Source organism: Saccoglossus kowalevskii, chromosome 13 (genome assembly GCF_978046115.1).
Source record: "Saccoglossus kowalevskii chromosome 13, keSacKowa6.1, whole genome shotgun sequence".
Lineage (NCBI taxonomy): Eukaryota > Metazoa > Hemichordata > Enteropneusta > Harrimaniidae > Saccoglossus > Saccoglossus kowalevskii.
Window position 1 is genome coordinate 25,187,536 of NC_140653.1, and position 20,722 is coordinate 25,208,257.

At 35.0% G+C, this 20,722-nt stretch overlaps 1 protein-coding gene across 1 annotated transcript; it reads right to left on the minus strand.

Moving 5' to 3' along the window:
- Positions 1-17,243: 17,243 nt before the first annotated feature.
- Positions 17,244-20,229, minus strand: LOC102802912 (stimulated by retinoic acid gene 6 protein-like). The gene is made up of 7 exons (XM_085507369.1): positions 20,143-20,229; positions 19,789-19,837; positions 19,456-19,564; positions 18,719-18,820; positions 18,037-18,200; positions 17,617-17,784; positions 17,244-17,464 (listed from the first exon to the last, which is right to left on the minus strand). Exons 1-7 carry the CDS (start codon positions 20,227-20,229, stop codon positions 17,244-17,246), a joined length of 900 nt encoding a protein of 299 aa, XP_085363495.1.
- Positions 20,230-20,722: the final 493 nt, after the last annotated feature.

Below are 20,722 nucleotides of genomic sequence, written 5' to 3' on the forward strand. Positions count from 1 at the left end.
AGCCAAGCTGCACATAAATAATAAAAAAAAACATGGTGAAAAAAAGAAATGACGGGATCTCCATATTATGCACTATATTTAACTTTTTACAAAACGATAATACATTTAAATTTGGAACTGTTACAGCCATTTTAATTATGGGCATTAGCAAACTTCTTACTGAGTGAATTGTTATGCAAATTAGCAATTATCTCAGCTTCTTTTTGGTGCACATCCCAGAACTTTAAAAAAAGTAGCTACTAGACGCTTTGACCTTTTGTTTTGAAATTTTCACAAATGATTGACAATGTGTTTATCTCCAAAACGCCGTCAGGGCATTATTTTTGGTTAAATAGTGTTACAACAATCGTACAGACAACTAGCCTGGGTGTTAATATTTATGCATAAACTTGAAGTAGTGAAATTTGAGCTGCTGCCCTGCAAAGCTGACAACTGGTGGACAGTTTTCAAGACGGCACTTTTTTCATAGTAAACAGATGTACCCGTAAACCAATTTTGACAGAAAACAGAAGCATGGTTTGAAGCTATTTTTTTAAAATCACTTTTAACCAAAAATACACATTTTTGTGCATATTTCAAACTACAGTGTCCATAAAAAAATACTAAAACGGAGGTCATCTTGGTTTCCTAATTAACTAATTAAAATACCTGTCAAGTAAACTGCATCTCTACCTTAAAACCTTTAATTCAGATAATGTTATTTAATTTTCTTTCATAAATGAGTACAAGGAGTATTTACCGAATATAGAAAGACCTGTTCAAACCAGGAATTCGTGTTTTGTAAAAATTTATACTGAAACATTTAACATTGACAGTTACATGTCTGTGTGTCATTAGTGTTGTGAAAATTGATACTGAAACATTATACCATACCTGTACTGTTGCATTATGTGTAGTATCACGCATATAGTAAGTAAAAAAGTTGCCGACAGTGAGATGTACATGCAGACTGTAAAATCAAAATAGGGGGAGTTGTAGAGTAATTACAATTAGATCGTATTATATAATAAAGGAAAGTAAATTACATTAAATAATCCCCTGCCATCCATATAATATGATAATTCATGCTATTTTGCAATAAGTCTGAAATTACCTGCTACTAGTTTCCTGCCTTCTCCTGACGTCGGCACTGCATGCACTACACACATTCCAATTATATATAACTTGAACGAAATTATGCAATCAAAAAAAGCTTAGAATAAAACTATTGTGTGCTGAGAGTATTGGAAGCATGAAGTACAAATAAAGAATACTGTATTCCCTTTATTAGAAGCACATCTCTAATTCACATGAAGCAAAAATTGTATTTATTGTATAAACATTATTGAAGTATGTCTTATTTTGGCCACATGATTTGCCTTGATTTGCAGATTTGCTTCTAATAGAAAAAAATATGGCATTTAAAAATATAGATGCAAGCAGTGATCAGGGTGGCTCAAATTGACTATAGTATAATCATTACAGATAATTAATGAAATCCTGACGATATATGATGTCGTGATATTTCAAATATCTTGTCCGACAACACAGTTATAGATGCAGTACTTAAGGTATAACAGTTATGCATATTATTGAGGTCACATGAACATATATATACACATCAGATACATAGGTCATATTTCTTGTACGATGTCTTCATTGTAGCACTAGTTGTATTTCATTATCTACAACAGTGCCTAACACATTCCAGTTATGCATATTAATAAGATCACATGACCACATACAATCGTCTGATAGGTTAGTAATATCTCTTGTCCGATGCCGTCAATATAGCACCAAATGCGAATCCTAGGCTGCAACAGTGCATGAAATATTTAAGTTTTGCATAATAAAGATAGTCACATAGCTATATATGGCCATATGCTTTCTTGTCAAATTTCTATATTATAGCAAAAGTTGCATTATAACAACAGTGCTTGAGATATTAAACTTCTGCATACTAATGAGGTCACATGAAGTAATATATTTAAGGATTTTAACCCTGGATTAGTCTGATCTGTACCAAATATCATTGACATTTGATGAGTGGAACACCTATCAATTAGTTAATTTATGCTAATAAGGCAATTAGTAAGCACATAATTTAACCATGAACTGATGAGTGGTTGAGATATTTTTTGTTAATTTGGTAATTAGTTTGTACATTAATATGTATAGAAATCAATCATGTTTGTGAGTAACAATTGAAAAAAAGTTTAAAATTAGCGAATAATATGCAAACTAGGTAATTAATATGCATGGACAAAACATGTTCCGAGTATTGTGCCAAAATCCGAAATTGGTTTTAGATAAATGGATTTGACACTCACAGATTCGATTACTGGTTTGTTCAGAATAACATAATATGGAAATCGAGTAATTGATGAATGTTGTACAATATTAGTATCAATTGAATACACTAATTTCCAATGTTTGTAGTTATTATGTGATGCTTTTTATCTTCACCTCAATTTAACAATAACTAAATAGACTCTAGTTGCGTCAACATGTGTCCCAATGTGCAAAAATGGCACACTACCACAGTCAATTCCTTTGAAAGATAATATTAACTATGATACTTCTTTAAAAAAAGTCATCAACATCAATGTGGTTCTCCTTGCACTAAAATAATTGCTTTCATCGATGTTTCAATATGCTAAACCTACCTGGTAGATGAGAATGAAAGAAAGCACCATGGTGGTTACGAGTCGAGTGGAATATTTAAATCCTGCAAATACAAATACTTTTTGTTTAAATCATTATAATGTGATTTTGGTGTCTCCCAAAAGTGTCTCACTTGCCAACAAGCGTGAACAAAATTGTTTATTTAATACAACATTACCTTTTCTTGGTACATAAAACATCCTAAGTATGTCTTTACATCGTTTCAAGCACTTCTTGTTAGTTGTTTCAATGTCATTCTCAACACTATAATTTAAATATTTATGTTCAATAATAATAATAATAATAATAATAATAATAATAATAATAATAATAATAATAACGTCTATACTTGACACAACATTTACTACTCATAGAGGCCTATCTTAATAGATAGAACATGATAGAACATTACTAACCTGGCTTCTTCTTGTGTAATGGTACTACTATACAACAATTGTTTGACATAACGGAAGTTGTAATTATCGATCTCCAATGGCTTGATAGAGGTAATAATTAATATTATAAAAAAGTTAATTTATTACCGATCGTGCCGACTGGTTTAAAAAGGAAGGGGTTAAACTCAACACTGTAGTTTGAGTGAAATGTTACTTAATATAATATGTTGCGTTTAACATTTTCCCTGGTAGCAGGGTAGCGTAACCCTGTTTTGTAACAATAGTGTAAAGTGAAAACTTCATGGTCAAAACAAAATTCAAAGCTTGTTGTTGCCAATTGAATTTGGTCAAATGTGATACATTATATCAAACGAATTATTACATAAAATGCAATGATGGAGAATGGATAGTATATGCTACTGCACAGAAGATTTGTATGTTTACCATATATCACTCTTGTTACGCATTCTGTGATTGGTTAGAACTGGGTTACATGACTACATGGAAACAACAGCGTAACAATACTGCGCAAAACAAATTGTCGTTGACTGTGCTGCCGCTGTTTCTTCCAAGACAAGAAAAACTTTTGCCATCCCAACGAAACACTGAATGTGTCAGAATGACTATGAAGTAAGATACATCGTTTTGATGTTTAGGGTGTTTTTTTTATGCAAAGTAAATATCTACGACAAAGCCACTGAAACTTCGCGCGTACGCGCGAATTCAAACAACGGCGTGCTTACATGTTTATCTGGCGAGTGTTAATATAACTTGGGTTTCAAAATTTTTCAATTCATCCCAATAGTTTTATACTTGATAAATCAATAACTGCAAATATTTCACACTAGATGTTACATTTATTGTGTATTTTGTTCAGCGGACAATGTCATTTTGTAAGTACAAAAACGCATGGTTTTAATTAAAGTTTTACTTAATATTACATGAAGTAGTATGTTACATACTTCAAATTAAAGTGTTGTTATTGTGTAGGAGAGATGTATGCTATATTTAATTTTGGATGTTCATTGCCAAGACAACATAATGTTATAATTTAAGTACAACTCATTATGTTACTGTGTAATTCAGTAATTGACATCCCATGTGCAATCGGCGGATTGTCAATTTCTATCAAGAAATATATTTATTAAATAAATATGTTCTAAAGCTGGATGTAATAGGATAACGGATTAGGATTATCATTTGTTACCAACCTCATTTTCATTTCCAATGAACTGCCCAGTCCTTATTCTTGCTACAATCATTTTCATCAGAACAATAGAGAAATGCACAGATAAGAAAGCGGCACAGATGGTGATTGGCAGGTGTATTAATACCTCCGACCAGTTCTGCAACATAGATGAGTATTTCAGTCTCAACGTTCAGATATTATTATGTGAGTAATCGCCAATGACGCGTGTGAATAATTAAATACTTACCACTTTAGTGCCACAAGCAAAGACAATAACTATACTTGTAATCATGAAAGTATACGCATAGAAAGTACCAATAGCGACAGTAACCAGGGTTTCCATGGTGATTGCGATAAACAATGGATAGTACGTGAAACCGTATATAATTGCAATAAGAACGACGTACAATACTATAAATGAAAACATACAAATTAGTGAAATCAAACAATGTTAGTTCATATATGTTAGTATCTCCTCATATGGCATAACGCATTAGTAAATATATATATATGTTATTAAAGTGTCGATATACTAACATGCCAACAATATTGTCTTCTTCTTGGAATGAGTGGAATGTTAATTGATTGTCGGTGAATAAATAGACTGAAGTAATATTAAACTAGCAATAACATTTTAGTCAATAACATATATATTAGACGTAGTTACTAATTTTTGTGTAAAATGAATACAGTCATATTACTTTTGAGGACAGGTACCATATCATCAATCTCAAATGGGTCATCGTCAACAAATATAATTATAGAGGCAAAGAACCACACAAGAGATCCAGTCACCGTACCAAACGCAGCGGCATAACAATACCTATTCCTGCGGTCATCTAGTAAATTGACAGGACTGTTGATAAAATACGTGAACAATTCATTAATATGTTAAAAGCCTAAAAATATAATAACATAATACGAGCTCAAACAGTACTTACTATATGATGCCAGGACGTCCATTTAATTTATCCAAACGAATGAACTTTCTTCGTTGCAAAAATGTTAAGGCAAGTACTACACAAATCTGTGATGAATAATATAAAATAAATAATCACATATTGTCGTGGATATGACCGGTTTACGCAATGTTGAATAAAGAAAGTTACTTGAATGACAAATGGCAGCATGACAAATTTTATTTTCACATTGTCCCTATAGGTTTGGTCCAAATTATATTGGCGGAGATTGACAAGGGAGACGTGTCAGCTGGTTTGTTCATAGACTTTTTCGAAAGAGTTCGATTCCCGTGAACCTTAATACTTTACTTTCAAATTTAGAACATTGTGACATTAATGGGATGCCGTTAAAATGATTTAAAAGGTATGTAACACCAATAAATCAATATATCGCAATGAACAACACTAAATTAAAGAAACAAACTATTATATGCGGCGTACCACATGGATCTATACATGGCATTTCTTCTTAATTTATATTAATGATATAACTACTACAGAATCCTTCCGTCAAACAGTATGGGGAGCACTTTTAAATCGTATCTAAATGAAATATTATATCAGCTAGTAAATATGATGCACATAGTGCCCATTTATTTACAAAAACTGTTTGAATTCCATGTTGGTATTTTTGTTTTTGATTCATTGCACTACAGACTTCCTTTCCAGTTTGCAACTTATTTCTCAACAATATATTCACGTAAGGGAGGTGATCAAAATTCGAGGAGCTCCGAGAAGCTGCATGCTCTGTCCTCCGGGGTGATCCCCGAAACTCTGCGCAATATACAAATTTATGCAAGAATATTCATGAGCTGAGAATTCGCGAGCAGATTGGAACAAATTGAAAACCTTTTGTTTAACTCCAAAATAACAACATTAATTGCTGTGTAAAAAAAAACAGGACGTTTGTAAATTTTTAAGGACATCGTAGTATAAAAGTTTCTGCCGTTTGCTTATTTATCAAAGCATCGATTTCGTAAAATTGCTGGCCGTAAATATTTGCTGTGTCACGTTGCTTTACAGCTGTAAACACCGAACGACTCGCGTTATAGCTAGCACTGTTTTAATATGAACAATTATTTCCCAATAATAAGAAAAAATTATAGTGAATCGCACTGAAGTCAATATACGTGTCAGCAATTTCCTCTGTGAAATTCACGTAATAACACTGCCTCCATGCATATGCGTAGATTACACAAAATTACGGCCCGTAAATATTTGCTATGTCACGTTGCATTATTGACGTAAAATATAGGAAGACTTTTACTATTTATTACTCTGATTTGAATAAAATCATTATTATTATAATAAAAACGAACTTTAGTGGATCACACTGAAATAAAAACTCACAATTTGACGACAAAACGGAACTATGCGTTCCTCCTAAATCTAGGCCAGAATTTGAAATTCCAAATCAGCGCCTTTCTCTAAGTCACATAATAATACTGATTTCATGACGACATTTGCCGATTTCAAAACATTACCGGATGTACAAGTTCGTTATACATACACATATACTAAGAATAAACAGCTAGATTTGCAGACAACTAGAAACTGTTTGCATAGATAAGTTTGTTTATGTGACCACAGTGAATGTGATGTATCGATTGATAACAGTAATGTTTCACTGATAGCAAGAACAATAATTCTTAATATTTACTGAGATTTCGTTCATATTAAACTCACTTTTTGCATATACACTTCAGCAGACTATCAAATATTAACCGGAATAATAAAATGTAGTTTAACAGTCTTTATTATTATGGTTTGATTTTGATCAAGTCCGTTATACTAGGTTCAAAACGTACAGCATTCTCCATGCATCAAAATGTTGAATTAGGATGGGTGAAACCGCTATCAAGTATATAGCCCTCAAAGTTTGAAATAATATTCCGGAAAGCATTAAAAATCACCACTCTAGATATGCCTTTAAATTGAATATCAAAAATATCTTCTAAGTTTATATCAGCACTTATATTTAAATAGTTTGTTTCTATACACTTAATATTTCACAGCCTCTTGATAGTAATTAATTGTTTGTGTTTATTGTAATATAATAATAATTATTATTATAATTACATCACATATGTGTACTTACAGACACCAGTCTAAACCAACGAATAAATGCATACGGGTTGTCAAAACATTCACCTTCCTGTGAGGACGTATCACTGAAATAAAGGCAAATATTCAATATGAATACACATATGTATCTTCAATATTTTATGAATATATTTTGTAAACAACAGCACACTACATGGCGGACACTAATAATTAGTATACTCACAACCATGATAGCCAATCAGATTCACGCATTACAGATATACTCACTTCATGGCTTATTCAAAGCTAAGTGCAATATTGAACAATATCTTGGTAACTGATTAACAGGCCTATGTAGATGTAATGTTCCTGCAAATGACTGAAACACAATGTGAATAAATTTCGCATTAATATGGGCGCCATGAGTTCATTTTGGAAAGTACTATTTTTGGCTAAATTTAAACCCTGTAATGCACTATTGTATTGTATTTGTCCGGTTGCCCAATGTCAAACCAATTGTCCAGTATATTGATCATTACAAAATATATTGATCAATATTTTGTTCTTTTTAAAAAGAGGAATGGAGACTTTATTGGCATTTGGCAGTTACATTCTGAATACCTGTCATTGAAATGGCATTATTACCAATTAAGCTACGATATGCCATCTGACACATGAGAATACAAAAGTAAGTTTTTGAAATAAACACCTACGGTTTGACAAGTAGGTAAAAATGAAATCATTGCAAAAAATAACATTTCTTCTTACTTAGCCATATCAATATGATAGTCATGCCAGAAAAGAACGCCCAAGCGCAGGCGATTTTACAGTAACCTTGGTAACTATATTATTCCAAACTTTAAACAAGAATATCATGAGATGCCGTCGGATTTATTGGGGCGTACGCAGATGGGCACTTAATCTGGCCTAGTCGTGGCAAATATATTTTCATAAAACGTCTGACACTAACGCGAATTTTCTACGACTGTTATGTTCTTTCGTGCTCTCTATTTCAGGGCTCATACCACTAATTGAATTTCCATAGACGACAATGTTAACATATGACGAGATTGCTATATGAAAATGACGAAGAAAGTTGAAAATATGGCTCAAAAATGGGAAATCAACATGCCAGTAATCAACCATATGAAAAAAACTAACATGTTGGCCAGCTCAAACTCTTGCAAATCTCAGGTAAACAAGACACACCTACTGTATTTGGATTGCACCAAGAGAAATCACTGGAAAAACACCAAGATTAGAACATCCATTAACACACAGAATAAACCCACAGGTACACAGCCGCTAAGTAGTAAACAAAAGACCACATGTTGGTCTCACCTCTGACCCAGGTGATTACGCCCTCAAACAGGGAGCACCTGAGAAAAATAATATTTAAAAAAATTCATTGGTTCTTGCTGGGCATTTAAATTGAATTGAGACCTGCAAACTCCATGTAATGTACTGGTGTTGACTATCAGTCCTACGAGCAGCCATTGGTTAATTAGTGGCATGAGACCTATAATTACCACCGTCGCAGCCGCACGTCTACTGTCTATAACGTCATTGCAAATCGCGAATAATCAATGAGCATGCCCCCGAATAGATCTAGACTAGATCGTGGCAATGATGCGTCAGACCAAGATTCAAAAGAAAAGAAAAAAAAAGATCACTACAATTGCCACAGCAGAACCAGTCCATCTATCGGGCGTGTCTGTTTAATTAAGGGGGGTGTTCTTGTATACCTTACGGTGTACAGTCTGTATACTGATTGTTTTTTATATCACCTACCTTAAAACACACTCAATATCTAGACACGCCATACTATCAGCATATCTACGCCTTTGCCATTAATCGGTGATTAGTGGCCGACATTACTATACTTCACTGATAACACGTAAACGGTGTTAAAAGACTCAGTCTTACCTATAGTACTGCAATGCGCCGACACCCGCTTGTCTGTGTGACACTTCTATACACATAAGCAGCAGTACGTGGAATCCGCCTGCATTGCAGTTCTCGGTAGTACTGACTAAATATGAAATATGACAGTTAACTTCGCCCCTTTGTCGCCGCTGAAATTTATTGTTGTAATTTATTATTATTTAATTTATTGGTGATGGTGCAACTGATATGCAGAATGCTTCCTGGGCATTTACGTACGACCGAGTTAACTATTTTTACAATGCTTTAAAAAGTTACATTTTGCAAACAAATATTTAACTTTCGATAACAATACAACTAGTTTTCTAAATTAGAGTGAATATAGAGATCGAAATATTTGTGAAAATATTAAGAATCTATCATTAACATGCAGGTAAACAATTGTATCTAGGTAAACAGTTATTCAAGTTTGAACATAAAACAGTATATAATACTTAATATAGTGCATCAATTATAAGTATAGTTTGGAAAGAAATAAATTGAAAAAATGTTAAACGAATTAACAATAAACTGGACGACGTACTGTCTGTATGAATAGATATAATAGAACTGAATCATCCAAACACACTGCAAGTAAATGAGATTTCCTTGCTTGTTGCACAGGGAAAAATGATTGCATGACTTTATTGGGGCGTACGCAGATGGGCACTTAATCTGGCCTAGTCGTGGTAAATATATTTTCATATGATAATTTCAATTGAGAATGAATTTGTGAAACGTCTGACACTAACGCGAGTCTTCTACAACTGGTGTGTCGTGCTCTCTTTGTTCATGCATTCAGTCAGCATTTTTACGGAAATATATAAAAAAAAAACAGATTTTAAATATAATCAAACTAGTTAAAATAAAAACTTATATCAAAATAAAAAACTTGTAAAATACCGAAATAAAAATGAATAAGTAAATTACAAAAATAGAAAATATCATACCAAAATAAAATAAACAAAATATATAACAGATTATAGGCATTTATTCATTAATTCATACAATCATGGGTTAATTTTATACCTTAATAAATTCATTCAGTCATTCATTCATTCCTAAAATACATTCTAGTGAATGAGCCCAATTAATTATGAAAGTATTCATATTAGTGTCAGTAAAATGTCAAACTGGAAATAAACACCCACCTCCAATAAACAAAGATTAATGACTGGGTCGAATTACTTGGGCCTTTAACTTTAACTTAATGGACAGGGGTGGCCAAGCAATAATGGCAATGCAATATTTTTTTCTCCGTGAACGTGAGTCCAAATATAGTTGGAATCTGTAAATTTATGTAATCATATGGTGCATCTATCCAGAATATCACCTCGGGATTTGTTTGTTTTCAAGTGCAAAGTCATCTCAATGTGTACATCCTGTTCCAATTCTGAACGATGAAGAAACATAAAATAAAACCAAAATATTCTAACGATAAAGATAATATTGATTGAAATAGTAAATGGTGACATCGAAATAATTGGAACCACAATAATTAAGTATCATGCCTTCATTATTATACAACAAAATACATGAAATCTTATTAAATTTACTGAATAAAGTGGGGTGAAATAAAATTAATGCAAGTTACAACAATAGTATCAATATTACAATTACTGAATGCTCGCAGGGATAGTTGGGATAGTATATTCGGTGTATGCAGCGCAAAGTGGAACATTGCAACATTTGTTAATGAAACTGTTTTGGATATCTTCGGTACTGCGGGAAAAAAATGACATACCTTATCAATAAGTCTCATTCTCTAGCAACAATGTGTGACTTCTCTAAATCACCTGACGCAAGGAATCTCGACTTACTGGAACGTTGCATTTTTAAATAAATGGTGCATTTTATTCAGTATAACAAATTACACAAGTCACACCACAACGAGTTTACAGTTAAATACTGTTCAGCTACTGTAGTATTTTCAAATATTGCAAATATTGTTTATTATTGCAAATAATGCGATTATTTTCATCAACAATTTGTATATCTGACCGATATATAAGAGCCTCATAGTAAAAATCTGAGACGTTTTTTTTTATTATTTTTTAAATTAGTTTTGAACATTGAATGCCACTGTTGTCTCTGTTGACTTTTTTGTGTGTGTGCAAATGCTGACACATAAAGCATTTTTTTCCACAGAAGTCATATTTATGTTTGTGACTACATGACAGGGCTGTGTGGCCATCTCTCTATCGAATGACAATTTTAATGCGCTATCCCGGCGTCAACCAGGCTCGGTCGAACACTAGTGGAATAGGGCTTCCCATTGAGTCTGTGACACACTCACCCTTGGTAGGAGTCGACCCTTTGATATTCAGCCTAAGGCAGAATTTGAACTCGGGTTTACCGGTCATGAGTCTGATGCGACAACCACTATGCTACCAGTGACCGGTCATTGTTCATTCTTGGGTATAAGGACATATTGTTCGAAAATCTTTAACAACAAAAAATATTATCAATTGTACCCATTATACCGATTGAGGTTATTCGTAGTAGGCAATATTTCTAGTCCAGTGACAATCCTCTCACCTTAAAAACATTTTTATGTTAAATATTTCTGAATAATTTAATCAGTCGTAAACAGGTGACGGTAAAGGTGTTGTTGTATTTAATGTTACTTAAAGTTTATTTTAAAGAATAAAAAATATTACGTAGAAAACAGTAATTACATTCTCCTGATAAATAAATGAATAATATTTTTTCGCGAACAACAGCGTTTGCAAGTGTCCACTTTACCAACAACAACAGAAAAAAAATTATATTTGCTATGTGCAACAATGCAATAGCTGTATAGACCAACGTAACTACACGTTCCATGTAACGGCCGTTCATTCATCTATTTGTATACTATGAAATGACAACTTGTTATATTATATAATTATCAAGCAGAGATTAGAATTACCTACATTTTTTGTATAAATTGAATATGTTGATGACAGAGTTGAATCGGATATATTTGATGCTCAAGTATACAATATATCCCACGGTGGTTTCTGACAACGCGAGAAATAAAGCCACAGTGTGTGAGTTGGTATGATTCTCAGTAACTATGTATAAGGTTCGAATTAGCAGACACGGTATAATACTTAGTACAATTAAACGAATCAAGACTTGGAAACATCATTAAGAACTGAAGTTACGTAGATTCACAGTATAAGTAGGTGGTACATGTATCCCTGTTTTTGGTCTGACATTAAGAGCGTCAACGAACGCTTAGTAGTAAAATCAGCCTCTGATATAATTATTCTGTTTAAAAACTGCTACTAGAACTCACTAACAAAAATGAATTTATAAAACATTAAGTATCATTCGGGAACAGTTCTTGGTACAGTTTGATATAATAATCAAATGCAATTAAATATTTCCTCTGCCAAGGGCTTGTTTTTCGTTCATAGGTAGAGGGCGCACCACATCACATGCGATTTTCGATACTTCATATTCGCTACGTCACGCATTCATTCTTAGCACAATTATTGTTCAAAACATCGCTGACCCGAATCCACTTACAATAACGTCTTCAACAGCTGTGACGACATCTCCGGATCTATCTCGGCCCATCACTCTCTTCCGTTTCAAGCGGAGTCCAGGATTCTGGGTAAGTGTTAGAGCAACCAACCAACGATTACGTAACTGCGTGCTTCGCGGACTTCTAGGTTCGGTTCGAGCACCTTTGGGTTGGGCCCGCCCACCTAAACAGGAGAACAATATATGTAATAGTTACAATTATTCAAACTGTATTCTGCAATAGTGTCTTAGAACACGCCAAATATAATATTATACACTTTGCAACATCACAGCAAATTGATCGGAATAGGACTGACGATCCAGCTTATTTCATCGTCCAGAAAAAAGACAATTATAATCGTCGATTCACATCCCATTCTAAGCGTTCACGCATGTTTTCTTAGCACGGACTAACGTGTTTGACCTCTTAGCCCACGCTAAGGAGCTGTACACGAACACAACTAATACTCATGCAATATTTGCACTTGAATAGTCGGCACTTAAATGGATCAGGGATTAATCACTATGTCGTGGCATCGTTCATTTCTGCAAAAATGGTACGATTTTAAAAATAAACTTCCTGGTGTTGGCGATTCTCTATTACGTAATCATAAACTTTATTGACCGGATATGGCTTTTGCTGCTCGAGGTCGTGCGGCGCGCGTGAGCCGTACAACCGAGGGCAACAAAAGACGTATCCAGTCCATACAGGTTTTATCATGTACCGTATTACAGGTGTAATTGTTTTGATTGATGAAAACCGAGCGCGCTGGCCCAGGCGTGATACGGGAAATTATTACCTTGGTGTGAGGGAGCAGTTTCTATAGTGTAAGGCCGGTTGCGGTATACGATGTATATTATAGTACTGCATTTGTCATGGTGTATTTACAAACCATGGAAATGATATATTACAAAAACTTACCTTCAGTAACTACATATATGTCATTATCGTATGCCTCCCCGTGTTGTATAGATTTCTCTTGTCGACTATCCAGTAACACGTTACAGAATGTAACCAGGATTGGATTAGGTATGTGCATTCTCTAGTTGTATAAACCCAATATATGATTTGAAACCTGAAAAAAGGGAAAGACAATCATCAAAAAGTGAAGTGGATTGTTATAACATACATATTACAAAAAGTTCCTCGACTCCATCTAGTCATGTGAATATTAACTTTTGTTACATGTTTGTTGGTACCGATGTGTCTTTAGTATCTACTCGGTTTTGTAATTGGTATTTCGTAAAAACGTCCTGAACAATATTGGAGATTTTGTTTTCTAAACTATTGGTTACGGAGTGGAATGGCGTGACACCTTATAGATGTGTTTTTGACACACATAGGTCATGTACTTAAACCTCACACAAACCACGACACAACACATTTCTCTCTAAAAAAGAACATTTTCAGGTTTTTCACTTTTAGTGACTTCAACAGGATTTTCATTGTTTCTAATATTTGAAATCAATGCTTTGTCCTGTGCATAAATATGGTTCAGTCTGTTCCCAACCCGCTCGTCATCTTTGCAACGCTACATACATCTGAAATCAAATACATGTATCTTACAAGGTTAAACGCCATGTCTTAACCATTGACTTTGATTGAACTACTGTGCAACTTATGTTTTTCCTTCACTTAGTTCTAGGCCAGACATGATGATACGGCATTTTTTTTATCAAGTACGTGGAATTTTTTTTAAAAAGAGTTTTGTTTTGATTTTTGTTTCACTGTAAATTTTGTTAGTGCTCATGTTTTATGTAAAATCATTTATCTCTTCTAAAGTTCCTAATGTTAAACTTCTAACTAGTCTCTTCTTACTCTACAACCAATAAGTGAGATTGTCTTATTGTTATGGGAAGGTACAACTTCTAGATAACTACAATGTAATTTATTTTTCAAGTTGATTGTCCAAAATGAAAGCAATGTAACTGTCAAATATTATTATAGCCCATATTGAAGAATGTGGTCATATGGTGGTTTTAAAGTCGTTGTAATGTGCATGATAACCTGGAGTACTGCTCTTATGTTTGGTCAGCGTCGCGAAATACTTAATAGACACACTTTAACGGATATAAATTATATTAATCCAATATTTATAACAAATACCTTTTTCACACAGTCAAATATGCACATCGATTTACGCAAGTATTTTTGAATTCCTAAACTTGAAGCTCGTAGACATTTTCTAGATCTAATATTTGTATTTGAATGTATTAATAAGATAACACATCCCATATATTAGGGGAAACTTCTTTTAATGTTCCTGGGCGAGTTCTCTGAAAGAACGTCTTATTTTTTTAATCGGACAATTTCCCGTTTTTTAAGAGCATTGTTTCAGTAATTGATTTTACCAATACTGTTTTTACGTTTTTACTAGGTTGTGTTGCGACTTGTAAATAAATAAAACTAAACACATTATTGACGTCAATAATGAAAATTTGTTGTGGTTTTTTAAAAAACACAATTAATTATTTATAAATGCAAATAAATGCCCACTTAGTTCAGGTAGTTCAACTGTGTTTAATAACACATATAGTTGCCTTAGCGGCCGTCCAAACTTGTTTTTACCCTTCAAATATTTTTTTTCCGATCATCGAATTCACTGTTCCCCTGACTTATGAAACCAGAGGACATTGCGACAGAATAGAACTGAACACTATATGTGTGGTAAAAACCAAGTCTCGTGACTTGCTCGATTTACTATGAAGCACAGCTGGTCTAGAAAATCTGGTGTTAGCCTTACTTAACCACTCCTTGTTGGGTTATGTAGCATGTGATGTGTCCCGACGCAGCAGTAGCACCACCTGTTTCCACACTCTGGTGAATACGTATGTAACCATGCAAAACCTGAAGGGGAGCACCCCGATTACTTGGCTCAACTGAGTAAATCGAGGGTGTCACTGACTCACTGGGTGTATCGGTATGTGCGAGTATCGGTATCGCTCAAATCTAACAAAGCTAACCAGAAACAGAGCACGGAGAATAATATGGTGCTCGGCGTTTCCAGGAAGCTCATACTAATTTAGTCTGCTTAAGTCCAAACCGGGCACAGCCACCTGTAGTCTCAGTTGTAGTCTTTAGAGCCACCAATACTTGCGAGTAGAAGCCCGGACTTAGTGCCGGGTCCCCTATCCTGTGTATAGCGCCCTATGTAAGCAAACTATTTACCTCCTGTTGGATTGCTCCCGCTTTGCGGGGACCCTGGTAGTGCCCCGAATTGGGGCTGGTGCCAGGGGGGTGGAGATTGCAGCGGTTACATGCTGCCTTCAAACGGGAATACACTAGCGCAGTCAGTGCGACAGAGATGTATGGGTTCGTCGGTTCCACATCGGGGTGATCTCCCTCCACCGAGGTCAGACCCTGTGAGGTTTATAGAAGTCGATAGGTTTCGACTCTGCCTCCCGTTGAACATATGCCCATCCCCCTTGTTGCAAGCGGAAGCATCAAACCTGCTTCCCCTGCGAGCTGGGTAGGTGACCCCTGAGGAAGAGGGGGGAACACCACCTGGTCCTTTCTTCTCTTCTCTTCTCTCCCCCGGAATAGCCGGGATGCTTGCCTCCAGGCTACTTCTGGCCAGTGGGTGATGACTTTGATCGTTACTTTTCTCAGAAATATTCCATGAACACGGCCACCCCCTTTGCCCGTCCCACCGAACCCAAAAAATCGTGGTACCGGGGGTTGGGGAGAAACTGTAGGATCCGATCGGGTGCGAGATTTGACTTCAGAAAAGGTTGAGCATAACATTTACCTACCCTAAGGAATTAGGCCTCTATCCCGTGGGGAACCAAGGTCCGCCAATCACCATCGTCTGTGCGTTCCCCCCTACGTCCAGCACTCGGCGGGATCCCAGCAATATTGAATGCAGGATTCTGGATCCCGGAAGCGACAGTCCTACCAAGAGTGACTGTTTCAGGAACGACGGGGGGGGGGGGTGTTGAACATCGGGTCACTGGGATCGATGTTCCTCCCTCACCCCACGGCGTGGCTCACAGAGTCATTACGAGGAACAGACTGTGAGGGGCCGCCCGAGATTGCACATTTAAATGATACAGGCATATTGAATTTATGCAAATGATTGCTATTCAATAAAATGTTTCACAATCACATACATTCTCACACACCAAACCATATCGCAGCAACTTGAATATCTAAAAAATGTCATCTAAAATTAAAGATATGTCCTAATAGTTATTTTTCCATGTTGTAAAAGTGCAACAAACGGCCATTTTGAATATAGATTATCCTAGACTTTTAGTATGTCAATCTAGGCACCTCCCCGGAATGTATTGGGAAGAAATTATTTCTGTTGCAATTTGTGATGGGTCAAACCATAACTTGTCTGGACTACTATCTGGCAGTGACAGGAGACCTTTCAATGGCAAGTACATCCAGATCTCACCCCAGGTCTAATCGATTGCCATATGTTTCTAGATCAACTTTTCCATTTTATTGCATCATAACAATTATTTTTATTTTGAAAACGTTCTTTTTTAGAAAATTAAACCCTTTGTGATTATAACGTTCATTGTACTTCATCTTGAAATAGAACGGTCAGTGCCATCCTATGTAAAACTATCTCAGGTGAAAGACTTTGTAATCACCGGGCCCAATCCTGCCAATATAACATCGTCGATGACAGCAGGTATTCCCTCCATTTCTACTTGCGGGTCACATTTGTAGCGTTTTAGTTGTAATCCAGGATTATGAGCCAAGGTCAAGGCTACAAACCACCTATTGCGTATAACTTGCCGACGCCGAGAAACTGATACAATATGTTTACTACCAGTGTCTACTGCTTCTGTCAATAAATCAAAATAAATGATGAAGCAACATGGCCGCAAAGCGATTCTCCATCCTTCATCTAATATTATGAACCAATGATGTCCAGCAATTGTCATGATTAAATATAGCATTACAATATGATGAAAAGTTGATAATTTAATACCAGACCTTCAATGCCGTTTTCCATATTAACAACCAATTGCATCTGAGAATGTTTAGTTGGCGATTTCACAGAGTTCTCATTGCAAGCACTCATCAATAAGTTGCAGAATGTCACCAAAATCGGATGGGTATGAGCATTCTCCAATTGTAAAAATCCAACATAAGCTTTGTAACCTAAAAATAATCATAATACGATTAATTGTAGTTAAAAAAAACAAGTAAATGCAACTTTGATTGCTGTCATTCGATCTTAATCGAAGCGGAATTTAATCCCCACTATTTTGTTTTACTTTACTGGTACATAAAATCACCAAAGTTTCTACTCTCTGTTCTTTGCATTTGTTTACACACCACGGAAAAATACGAAAATTAATACGAAATGATTGTCAATTATATAAACTGGTAGCGAAAGTAACTTTTCATTACCTGGGTCGAATCTTTCATATTTTCTAGAGAGAATACTTTGATCAATACGTGACATCACGAATGCACTGATTATAATCGATTTGAATAATCTTATCAAACACAATACAATTCCAAGGAACACGTTGTAAAAGAACATAAAGTAGGTAAAGTTATGGAAAAGACGCCTGAATCATTGAGTTTGAGATAACTATTTGACAATGCACGCTGTTCGCGTGACGATTTTCAAATAACAATATGACAGCTAGATGTATGTAACTTTAGTCCACTTTATTGCATTCATTCTATTACCTGCGACGATATTATCTCTTTGGATATGTATCAATGCATGTTATGTTGAAATCTTAGTGTTTCATAATCGGCCCCCATTGCAGACTGGAAGCCATTTTATGCCTAAAATCCACGCACGTTATATGCGAATGGGTAGTCTTACGGCGGCGATACTCATCGGAATGATCACAAATAATATTTCCAAACATAGTTTTTACAGTATGTGCGCATTTCTTGTGCTTGTTAGGTGTGCACATTTAAAAACAACATGTCTAATATCTGGTATCCCAGAATCTTTCTCTACGGAAGATACTGTAACAAGCAATAGCGGAACCTAAAGTTACTTCACTGTTTTAAATCTCCCTATTATTTGATTGGTCACAAAAAGTAACACATATGACTAAGCACACTTTACCTGTTGTCTAATGCAAACACTTTCCCATGGTCTTGAAGAAATGCAAATCGTGCCATAAGGTACTGTCCAAGGGTCACCAGTAGAGCGAACAGAGTTATTGGACTAAATTGAGTAGAAATTACTTGTCAAGCGCTACCTCACTATTCTGTGCTTGTGTATTTATACCCGGCTATTACAGTTATATCACCATCTATCGGAAGACGTTGTTTAACGCCATGGTGTGATTTTTCCCTGTCATTCAACGGATCTATTTGAATAACTATCAATATTAGTAATAAAATATGGTTCATATGTACTGATAATCGACATACTACATTAGATTTTGGTTGTAATCCGTACATATTAATTACCTAATTTGTGGGTCATAATCTGTGTATTTTATTGATTTGCTGAGTAGTAATGACATGAATATGATTTATCTAATTATGACTGTACGTATGACTGCTCAACATAGTACTGCCACAGATATTTAAAGCAAAATGTCAATGTGAGTGCATCGCATATGATGTACACTATGCGTGCGACCTCAATAATGCGTGTAAACATCACCATAAACATATTTTTAGAGTGCTTGTAACGCAGAGTGGTCAAGGGAACAAGTTTATTTCAGGGAGCAGGAGTAGACTATAAAATTGCACTTGGAAATTGCAGAATGACTATATTACTACAAGAAGACGTTCTGTATGGTATATGGTAAATATCAAAGTAAAAGTAAATGCTTGCAAATGAGAACGCACCCTAAATATTTGAGTAGTTGCCACAGTCCTTTCCTGCCATCATCGCTACCCAAGAAATATCCCAGAAAAGCAACTCCAATTAAAATAACCAAAAACTGAATGAAAAAACCTACAAAATAGAATTGTTTAATATTAAAACAGTTGCACTTTCGCAACTACTCACATTTTTGTTGACATCATCATCGTTTAGTTGCGAAAATTGAATCGATCGTAAACATCGAAATGGACAATAAATACATATTTTGAAAGATCATAATCAATATTAGTAAATGTAATATTCACGTGAAGGAGATTCCATCACACTATTAAAATTTAGAACATATTTTCCCTTACCCCAAATCATATAGGCAACTTGAAATCCCATGTATCGACTGGCAGATACCTGTACAATAGTACACATATACTAGTGTTAATCGCGACGTAATTTCGGATGGTCATAGAATCGCAGGAAATCACATAATTCAATTACAACTAATAAATCAGTTATAATACATTATAAAGTGGATCAAATAAAGTCTGAGACGAAATACTGACTAGAGGTCATAGGACACGTAGTAGTAGATGCGGGAATACATACAAAGTATGCAGTTTGTTTGCGATGTGTTCAAAGGGATCTATATTTATTAGAAAAGAGATTAATCGTATACGAATTATCATTTGTGAAAAATGATGTTAAGCCAGACTTACCACCCGCATTGCTGGACTGAAGGAAAACGTTGTGTTTTCAATCACAGATGGAATTAAAGAATGGTCCCCTCTATACACAGCTAGCATATTCTCCCTGGATTAAAAAAAGAGAAAGTGTAATTGTGTTACACAGACTTAAAACTTTTAATTCAGATAATGTTGTATAATTTTCTTTCATAATTGAGTATAATGAGTATTTACCGAATATAGAAAGAGCTGTTCAAACCAGAAATTCGTGTGTTGTAAAAACTAATACTGAAACAGAATATCGTACCTGTACTGCTGCATTATGTGTAGTATCACACATATAGTAAGTAAACAAGTTGCCGACAGTGAGATGTATATACCGACTGTAAAATCAAAATACGGGGAGTTCCAGAGTAACTAAAACTAGGTCGTGTCATACAATAAGGGAAAATAAATTACATTGCCACGGCATCCATATAATATGATAATTCATGATATTTTGCAATAAGTCTGATATTACCTGCTACTAGTTTCCAGCCTTCTCCTGACGTCGGCACTGCATCATACACTAGATACATTCCAATTATATATAACTTGAACGAAATTATGCAAT

Excerpts from the sequence above, each read along its gene's own strand:
- LOC102802912 (XM_085507369.1), bottom strand. The coding sequence starts at position 20,229 with ATGCTAGCTGTGTATAGAGGGGACCATTCTTTAATTCCATCTGTGATT. Across the intron at positions 18,821-19,455 it reads CAACTACTCAAATATTTAGG|TCCAATAACTCTGTTCGCTC; the intron begins GTGCGTTCTCAT and ends TACTCAATTTAG. Across the intron at positions 17,465-17,616 it reads TATGGAAAACGGCATTGAAG|AAGCAGTAGACACTGGTAGT; the intron begins GTCTGGTATTAA and ends ATTTATTGACAG.